General features: G+C 34.2%; 1 protein-coding gene across 1 annotated transcript; it reads left to right on the top strand.

The window, feature by feature from the left end:
* Window positions 1-8,425: 8,425 nt before the first annotated feature.
* Window positions 8,426-9,878, top strand: LOC131071027 (uncharacterized). The gene is made up of 2 exons (XM_058006727.1): window positions 8,426-8,603; window positions 9,010-9,878. Exons 1-2 carry the CDS (start codon window positions 8,426-8,428, stop codon window positions 9,876-9,878), a joined length of 1,047 nt encoding a protein of 348 aa, XP_057862710.1.
* The last annotated feature ends 787 nt before the right edge of the window (window positions 9,879-10,665 follow it).

The following is a 10,665-nucleotide window of genomic DNA, read 5'->3' as shown; positions in this document are numbered from 1 at the left end:
ACCTTTATCAGTCTATGAGATTTGCAATCCTAAGAAGAATTTTATCTCTCCAATCATAGGCATTTAAAATTCTTCATGTATCTTATTAAAAAAGTCTTTACACAATCCATCTTCTCCTCCAAAGATTACATCATCAACAAAAAATTCAATAACCAAGTTGTCATCATTAGTAACTTTGTAATATAGATTGCTGTCAGCATTACCTTTAGTAAAACCAATCTTCAAAAGATATTTGTCCAATCTAGCATACCAAGCTCTAGGAGCTTGCTTCAATCCATATTAAGCTTTCCTTAACCTGCAAACCATATCCTTTTCATCTGTCAAAGAAAATCCATCAGGTTGTTCAATGTAAACTTCTTCTTCCAGATCACCATTCAGAAATGCACATTTAACATCCATTTGATATACTTTATAGTTTTTGTGTGCTGCAAAAGCTAAGAATAATATGACTGCCTCAATTCTAGCTACCGGTGCAAAGGTTTCATTATAATCAATTCCTTCTTTCTGTGAGTATCCCTTACACACTAATCTTTCTTTATTTCTGATTACCTTACCGTCTTCATTAAGTTTATTTCTGAATACCCATTTAGTTCCAATTACATTTTTGTCTTTAGGCTGGGGAACTAATGTCCATGTGTTATTCTTTTCAATTTGTTCCAATTCATCTTCCATAGCCTTAATCTAGTGTTTATCTTCACATCCCTCATTAATTTATGCTTGTTCAATTTGAGAAATAAGACATACCTCTTCATTTGCCAGTCTTCCTATAGTCATAACTCCTTGATACTTGTTCCCAATTATATGATTTTCAGAGTGACTCAATTTTACATAACGAGGTGTTTTCACTTGTTGTTGTTCTTCAGTCACTGTGGAATTCTCAGATGATGCCGGAATGACCGAATTAACATTTTGTACCGGTGTTCTCATAGTAGGTTCATTTGTGATTATCTCAACTATCAGTTCAGAGTCTATAGACCTTCTAACTGCTCATCAATCTTCACATTTTCACTCTTAATGATTTTATGAAATCTCTTATTAAAACAACTATATGCCTTGTTCTTAGATGAATAACCAAGAAATATTCCTTCATCACTTCTAGGATCAAATTTGCCAATATACTCATCTCTTCTCATATAAAATTTACTTCCAAATATTCTCAAATATTTAAGAGTAGGAGTATTACCAAACCATAGTTCATGAGGGGTCTTACTTGTTTCACCTTTGATATGAACTCTATTGAATGTATAAACAACTGTATTGACTGCTTCTCTCCAATACGCATGAGGTAGATTTTCTTCTGATATCATGCTTCTAGCTGCATCCAAAATAGTTTTGTTGTTTCTTTCCACAACTCCATTCTGCTGGGGTGTCTGAGGTATTGATAATTGTCTTTTAATTCCATTCACTTCACAGAATATATTAAATTCCTTAAATGTGAATTCACCTCCTTGATCTGATCTCAAACATTTGATTTTCTTACTAATTTCATTCTCTACCATCACCTTGAATAGTTTGAACTTCCCAAAAGCTTCTGATTTCTCCCTGAGAAAAGTAACCCAACACATTCTAGAATAGTCATCAATGATTAGCATAAAATATATATCTCGTTGTAAACTTCTAGTTCTTGCTGGACCACATAAATTAGTATGAAATAAGTCAAGAACATTATTGGATTTCTCTAGTATACTCTTAAAAGTTGGTCTAACTTTTTTTCCAAATTTACATTCCTTACATACTGGATTATGAGGCTTAACAATCTTAGGTAAATCTCTTACAACCTTAATTGTATTGATCTTCACAATGCAATAAAAATTTACATGACACAGTCTCTTATGCCATAACCAACTTTCATCAATATGTACAAACAAGCATGTCTTCTCATTGTTATTCAAATGAAAGATATTACCTCTAGTCTGATTACCGGTTGCAATTTCCAAACCATTTCTATTCATGATTTTGCATTTACCATTCTTGAATTGTAATTGAAATCCCTTTTCAACTAATTGACCAACACTCAAAAGATTATGCTTCAAACTTTCAACATAGTAAACATTATCATTATTATGCTTACCATCAAAAGATATAGTACCTTTTCCTCTGATCAAACAAGATTTTTCATCTCCAAATATTACTAGACCTGCATTGTATTCCTCAAAGGTTAAGAATTTACTCTTGTCACCAGTCATATGATGTGAACATCCGAAATCAATAATCCATTCATCTTTATCTTCAATTTTAGCTGCCAGGGCCTGCTCTATCGATTGAATAGTAGGTGTTGGTTGATATTCAGTTATAGTAACAAAAGCCCATCCATTGTCTGCCGGTTCCTCATCAAAATCATCAGTGACTCCTTCATCAACATAGTAACATGATTTGTCTCTATTCCTCTTAAATCTGTACCTCTGATATTCAGGGTTAGGCTTATATGTCCTTTTAGCTTCTTCTTTCAATCTTGCATGTCTATCAGGACACCTAGATTCCATATGCCCAATCTTATTGCAGTTAAAACATTTAAATGGTGCTTTACCTTCATAATTACTTCCAACTGGACCTTTAGGCATTTTCCTTGCAAATAATTCTTCAAGCTCTTCCAGTTCTTCATTCTCCTTAATAATTTCTTCAAGTTCTCTTGCATAAAAGGCTTTCCAATCAGATTTCTCAGATGATGATGATGATGCTAAAAATGATGATGATGCTTTGAAAGCTAAATCTGTCTTAATAGTAGCAACGAGACCAAATTCCTGAAGTTCAAAAGCTGAAATTTTTCAAACCAAAGTGTCTCTAGATACTAATGCATTAGGCATTGTTCTCAATTCATTAATAGCAGTTACTTTCATTTTATATGTCGGTGGCAATGCTCTTAAAACTTTAGAAACAATTTCATCTTCACTTAATGTTCCTCCACAATATTTTATACCCAAAACAATTTCCTTTACTCTTTCCATAAAAGAGAAATCCTTTCATCTTCTTGCATTTTTAGATTTTCATACCTCACCCAGAAGCATTCCATTTTTGCAATTTTGACTGTGGTATCACCTTCATTCAATGTTTCCAATGTATTCAAAATATCTTTAGCAGTAGATCTATCTGATAATCCGATGAGTTGCTGATTAGAAAATGTGCTCAAAAGTGCTTCTCTTGCTTTGCAATCATTTTCCTCATCTTTAGCCAAATATGATGGAATAGGTTGACCTTGAGTAGGAACAATATAGTCATTCTTTGTAATATCTCATATGTCCTTTTTAATGAAATTCAAATGTGTTTCCATTCTGATCTTCCATATGCCATAGTTGGTTCCATCAAGCTTTGGACTGTTCTTCCTGAAATAGTTAGAAGACATTAGATCTCCTCAAGCTCTTAGACTTCTCCAAAAAGAGGACTAAGCTTTGATACCAATTGTTAGGTCCTGAAGGCAACTAAGAAGGGCGAGGGGGTGAATTAGTTGTCTAATAAATACAAACCAAAACTAACTTAACCAAACTTTAATGCTGGTAGATAGTTTAACCATTAATTACAATACTGATAAAGTTTAATGCATGATACAAAAAGACAAATAACATAAACAACATATAACACAGTTACTTGTACGTGGAAACCCTGTAAGGGGAAAAACCACGGTGGGAAACCTTACCCACAATCAGATGATACTACTACAGATAGTATGTGTGTACAATATGGAGTCTGCACATGTAGAAGGCCAACTACCTAGAGCTCACTACTCAATCAAAAAATGGGAGTCACACTGACTACAATAGGATGGTTAAATCCAATGATAATGCACTGCTTAAAATAGCATCTTCATATGCTGGATTTAGTACCGATTAAGCTCTGATTTGCCTTCTTCAAACCTTCCTTCAATCTTGAATAATGTCTGCGTGTATAGCTATGCTTATATTCGTATATAACTTATTACAATCCTTTTCCACACTCTTCCACACAATCTCATAAATGAGATCTTACATATATACCAAAACCTAAGACCAAATGAGGAGGTCGGCTCACTAAGATATTATAATAAAATCAATTATAAATGAATCAATATGCGATGCATGATGTCAGCTCAATGAATTTACAGTAACAATAAATCATCTTCATGACGTGTCGTTTTGATCTAGAATAGATATGCTTGTCGGTCCATAACCTAGACCTATTTGGTGGTAACAACAAATATGCAAACCCGGTTAGACCAATGACCAAATCACCAAAACCAAGTGTCCAAACAATGTCTTCAACATAACCAAGTAATCTCCAAGTCATTCCAAGTGTGGGTGAATGATATAACCTGTCGGTGAACCAGATATCGTTGACTGTGCATATGTCACTGAACATGCCGGTGAACATAACCAAAGATCTCCAAGTGTTTCTCAAGTGTTGACAAGTGTTGACATCAATGACAAAACCATATCAACATATCCAAAATATCAACAATGCCTTCATTTTATTTTCACTACAACTATTGCATTCCTTCGTTCACACCCTACTCTCTTATTATATGTTTTTTATCACTTAACCTGCATACTCATGGACCCTAAAAATCCCTCCATTTGATAATTTAATTTTTCATTCATGTTACTTGTAAGGAACCATCGAAAAAGAAAAATACCCATTTTTTTGTTTTAGGTTTTTGTTTGTTTGGTTTGGATTCTCTCTAATACGTTTTGCATAGTTAATTTATCTCCCTATTTAACTAATCTCTAATGATGATGGTTTTTGAGGGGTGAAACGGAAAGTTTAAAATAAATATAAGAACTACAATTACCTAGTTGATATGAACTTTATGGCCAATGCAATTTGTGAACTATTTGATAAAATGTCCTTTTATCCATATCTCTTCATTGAAAAAATGATTGAAGATTAGTTTGTTATCGTTCTTCAATAACATCTCAATTGGCTATTCACCAAGATAATGTTTATCTATTATTTAATATTGTCTTATATTGATAACTACCGATAATAGTTTAAATCACCTCATTACCACTATAAATAAATGTTTCTTATACAATGTGTAATTCATCCAAATGTATGTATGACGGTGTAATTTGGAATAAGGGTTTCACCAACTAAAATAGTAAAACCACTAATTAATCAAATCATCCATACATTGAAAGAAGGGAGTAAATCCAATAGATATAGCCACAATTTGATTGTTAAAGGGGCTAAGAATATTGATTAAATTTACCAATTTTGTTGCCTTCCTCTTTCTAGTTGAAATTGGAATGTAATGATTAAATTAGGGCAATATAGGGGATAATTGAGGTAATTTAATTAAAAAAAATGCTACAGATGTCCCATGGAGCCACAAACAAGGATCTTGGAAAAAGAAGAGATTCAAAACCTATTCCAAAAAAAAAGGGTCGATCTTATAGGATAAGGTAGTATAGATTCACCTTCATCCTTTTAATTTCACTCTATCTAAAGATAAATCTATTCACCATCATCAACTTTATCGATATCTTCGAGTACAATTCCTAAGCCTATTCCCTAGAAACAGAAAGAGAGAAATAATGGTGTGGATAGGAGTTAACCTTGAATTGAACAACGTAAATATTATTAAAGTAAATGTTAGCAGATATACCTCAGATCTACAATGGTCTTTGGATGTAATCACAAATGTTGAATATAATGGAATGACAAACACATGAAGATAGAAGAACTATACACACATTCTTACATGAAGATTGATGTAACTTTGCCGTGTAATGCTTAAAAGATAAAATGTTGCCCTCAATTTATGCTTGATGTTGAATGCTTAATGGATGCACAAATATAATCAATAGATTGTGGATTTCAAAATAAATTGATAGGATGTCTTGGTTCCTTAGGTAAATTATTGATTAGGCCGACCTACATCAATCAAGTTTAGCCATGATAACTAGAATACATCAGGGAGAGAGAGTGCGCGTCCTATTTCAAATTGGGTCTTATTTAAGGGGGACCAAGGAATTTTGAGGCACCCTATTCTAGGACCATTGTGCTCCACACCGTATTCCTCCAACATATAATACCAACCAATTAGGAAATATGAGAGTGTTGCCTTAGGATGGGGCTCACTCAGTAGTGTCAATAGGTGACATCAATGTTGGAGTAAAGAGGGCCAAAATGAACGTAGGGGGAATGGAAATAGGACATGCTAAAGTAGGAGCACAAACATGAGGTATGAATTGTACCAGTTACAATTTATGATGTTACATTTATCCCCCACTTTAACTAGAGTATGAGCTTATGCAAATACTCGCAGTAAAGTAGAAAGATGAGAGAAAGGAGAAACAATGAGTGAGATCACAAGGAGATAAGAAATAATCAACTTCAAGGAACTAATCTCCCGATCTTAGGATCTTAACTCACACAATCACATGCAAGGATAGACAAAAAAAGGCAGACAAAAAACACACAATGCAAGGGGTAAGTACTAAAAATAAAATTTCTCCAAGTCAACTAGCTAAAGAGAACTTGATAATCAAAATGTCTCAACTGCTAATATGATTGTCAATATGCTATTACAAGAACTCAAGTGATCACATGACAACAACAAGAGCATGGATCAAGTGATGAACGATGATCCACAAATAGAAAAGTTATGAGATCATGGGGAAGAGAAAGGGGAAAACATGGATTCTATAGGCTACCAAGTTGTGTTATGCTAAATGATCCATGAGAAAAAGAGAGAGGTCATAAAATTGATAGGGTAGCAACTTGTATTATGGTAGGTGACCCACGAGAACATGAATACTCATGAGACAAAAAGTTGTTTTATGTTGTGTGACTCATGTAAAGGAGAGTCACAATAGTCTAGTGAGCTATGTTATGCTAGTTCCACTCATTGAAAAAGGAAGAGTTGAAATTTCTAGCAAGATGTATTATGCTAGTCAACTCACCTTGCCACATATGTCACTATCTAGTTTTAGGAGTTAAGCATCTTGTCTAAGAATTGGGTTTAGTTTTGGGCAAGGAAAAACTTGTATATGACTAGTTTCAAGAACATCTTGTATAAGACCTAGGATCTGGCTTCGAGAATGTATACCTCGTATAATACATATAAAAGGGTTCCATATAGTTTTAGGAATGAAGAATCTTTTATAAGAGCTAGGATCTAGTTTCAAGAATGTACACCTTGTATAGGACATGCAAAATATAAAATATAGTACAAAGAGGGCGATGTGTATTCCCCCCTTAAGATGTTAAAATTGTTATATGTTTATGTCCTACAGAAGCTAGAAATAAGAATACACACCTTCAACAATGAGGAGATATCCTTTAGGAAACCATGTACACAAATCCAAGCCAAAAATATATAATTGTTATAAGAAAGGAAAAGATAGTTGTAAAAGAGATATATTGGAAAAATTGTAAAGAGAATCGTTTGGAGGTGAAGAGATCTTTTCTCAAAGGTATCTACCTCGAAGAGGGGATTTTGAAAAAAATAAACATAAATGACCAAAAGAAAAGAAGGAGAACAAGAATTCAGAGCTTCCTCCTATTGCTAGGTTAAAGGGATTCTTGATAAAGGATAACACACTTTTCACCCAAAGTGAAAGGTTTGTTTATAGTAGACATACATAACCAAATGAAGAAGTGGTTGTAAATAGGATACACACCTCTTGCATAAGAGATAATCCTTAAGAAAACAAACAACTTCACACAAGGAATAACATTGTATCATAAGCAAACACCACCAAAGGAAAAGTGGATCCATAGAAAGGATGAGATAAATCAATGTCCCCCAAGCATAGGGACAAAGAGAAAGATTATACAACCTCTAAAGAGAGATTATACATAAAATATGTAGCACTTAAAGAAAATAAACTAATCAAAGAACACACATGTACTCACATGAAGAAAGATTAAATGCGAGAAAAGATAAAAAATATGCAAAATACCACTCAAAGGAAGATACAATCTTTGAAAGGAGAGAGGATTGAATATATTATCCATGTCTCGCAAGTCAGGAGACAAGATAGGAGTATGTTTTTATCCAAGTATGATTGAAATTAAAGATGAATCACCACTCATAACAAAGATCCCCCAATATAAGTGTTAAGTGGGCTGAGGTTGATGATGTCAAGCAGAAGACAATCACCCAGAACATCCAAAAGGAAGATAGCCAGAGTAAGGAAGTAGCGGAATGAAAGAAAGTTGGGAAAAAGGGGCTGAAATTCACCCCTCAGGCTACTCTAGGACTAAAGTTGATACGGGTTTTATCCCCTCCTTCTGGAAGAAAATAAGCAAGCCAGATCAGAGATCAAGAGGCAAGAAAGAATATAGCGGATGGTACTCAAATGACCATCCATGAGGTATGTTCCCTAAAAATAAAATGAAAATTGTTTCATGGAATGCACGTGGATTGAATAGTCCACATAAACAAGATGCTCTTATAAATCTAGTTAGAGAGCATAAATTGGACATTGTTCTTATCCAAGAAACTAAAATGACTAAAGAGAAAGTTGAGAATATTAAGCTTTTTAAGGATGGGGGAATTTTAGGAGGTAGCTCGGATGGTGCTTCTAAAGTCATTGCGATTTTCTGGAATCTAAGGCGTGTTAGTGGGGTGCCTGTTAAGAAGGATAGAAATTTGGCCTTTGTTAGGTTTGATCATTTAAGGGATGGTACCTCTTGGCTCCTGACTAATATTTACACCCCTAATAATAGACTCGGTAGATGTAAATTTTGGAAGAATTTGGAGGCCATTTGGTCTCTTTTTTAAGGATGAAACATGAATGGTCATGGGGGACTTCAACACCCCTCTCCATGACAAAGGGAAGTTTGGAGGTGTCCCCTCTCAGTTAGAAAGTAGAATGGATCTATTGAACTTTATTAACAACTAGGGTCTACCTGATATTGATCAACAAGGTGCCAATTTTACCTAGACCAACCGTAGGGTGGGGGAAGATCTTATTCAAGTTAGACTTGATAGGGCCCTTATTTCTAATGATTGGTTTAACCATTATCTGTGCTCCCTATCGACTATTTCTCGGATTGGTTCTAACCACTTTCCTATGGTTTTTGAGGCAGAGAATATAACTGTTAAAATAAACTTCTCGTTTAGATTTGAAAGGATGTGGCTTGACCATCCTAACCTTGAGAGGGCCATTGACAAGTGGTGGACTATTGATGTCAAAGGTTCCATGATGTATAGAATGGTGAAAAAATTAAGGTACCTGAAAGATAATATAAAGAAATGGAACAAGGAATTTTTGGGGGATCTTTTTGTTGCCAAGTCCAAAGCCCAACTTGAGCTAAAGGAAATAAAGGATAAAATCCAAACCAGCGGATATAATGAGGTGTCTATCAAGAAGGAAAATGAAGTGCTTGTTAAGTATCACAAGATTATCAGAAGAGAAGAAGAATTTTGGAAACAACGGTCTAGATCTCTTTGGCTTAAAGCTGGGGACAAAAATACCAAGTTCTTCCATATGACTTCTATGAAACATAAGGTTGCTAATAGGATCTCAAAGTTGAGAATTGGTAGAATTGAAACAAGGAAGGACAATGAGATTGGGAATGAAGCCAGGAATGTTTTCAAATCTCTTCTCTTAGCAGATTGTGGTCTGGATCATCTTTCTCAGAGGGCCCTCTTAGAGACAATTCCTTCCATCATTAATGATGTTCAGAACAAGGCTATGGTGGCCATTCCCTCCGAGGAGGAAATTAAGAAAGCGGTTTTCTCCTTTGATGGCAATAAAGCCTCAGATCCGGATGGGTTCCCGCTATTATTTTTTCAAGTCTTTTGGAATATTCTCAAATCTGATGTGGTTAAAGGAGTAGAAGAATTTTTGGGGGCTAGGATTATCCTAAAGGAATTCAATGCTACTTTTATGGTTTTGATTCCCAAATGTCTTGGGGCTAATTCCATGGATCAGTTTCATCTGATAAGCTTATGAAATTCTTTCTATAAAATTATCTTGAAGATGGTTACTGGCAGAATGCTAATGACTCTCTCATTAATAATATCGCCCCAACAGAGTGGTTTTGTTCCTAGCAAACAAATCCTTGACTCTATCATTACTATTCATGAAAACATACACTCCCTGGTGGAATCGAAGATGTAGACACCCAAAATTGTCCAGTCTAATTAAATAAATATTTTATTTATTTAATTATCTAAGCCTAATTCTTCTATTAATTAAATAAATCCTTATTTATTTAATTAATTCATTTATCCTCTTCTAGCCTTATTTCTCATTTAAATAAATACATTTATTTATTTAAATTATCCTCTTCCTAAATTAAATAAATATTTTATTTATTTAATTATCCCACTTCTACTATTAATTAAATAAATCTTTATTTATTTAATTAATTCATTATCTTTTTCTACACATGACACATGTCATTCATCTCTTAATTCCTACACTTTCATTATTTTGGTATTTCTTATACCTACCCTCTAATCCTAGCCGACCTCTCTTTTTACACCTCTCAATCTTAACCCTCCATTTCATATTGTGTCTTCTATTTAAGAAGATGCTTTCTTCATTGTCAAACCCTAATGACCTAATCACTCATGCTAATGATCACTTGGCTACACTACGATCCTACTTGCAACCACATTCCGTTCTTTGTTGAGCTCTTGTGCATACAAAAAATATGAGAGCAAATATATATCAAGCAAGATCAATGGAGATAGGAAGAATGGAGATCAAAACCCTATTGGACATGTGATTGGTA

Source organism: Cryptomeria japonica, chromosome 4 (assembly GCF_030272615.1).
Source record: "Cryptomeria japonica chromosome 4, Sugi_1.0, whole genome shotgun sequence".
NCBI classification, from domain to species: Eukaryota; Viridiplantae; Streptophyta; class Pinopsida; order Cupressales; family Cupressaceae; genus Cryptomeria; species Cryptomeria japonica.
Note: the sequence above shows the minus strand (reverse complement) of the source record. Positions and strands in the feature narration are given on the sequence as shown.

Excerpts from the sequence above, each read along its gene's own strand:
- LOC131071027 (XM_058006727.1), top strand. The coding sequence starts at position 8,426 with ATGACTAAAGAGAAAGTTGAGAATATTAAGCTTTTTAAGGATGGGGGA. Across the intron at positions 8,604-9,009 it reads GTTTGATCATTTAAGGGATG|AGAATATAACTGTTAAAATA; the intron begins GTACCTCTTGGC and ends TTTTTGAGGCAG.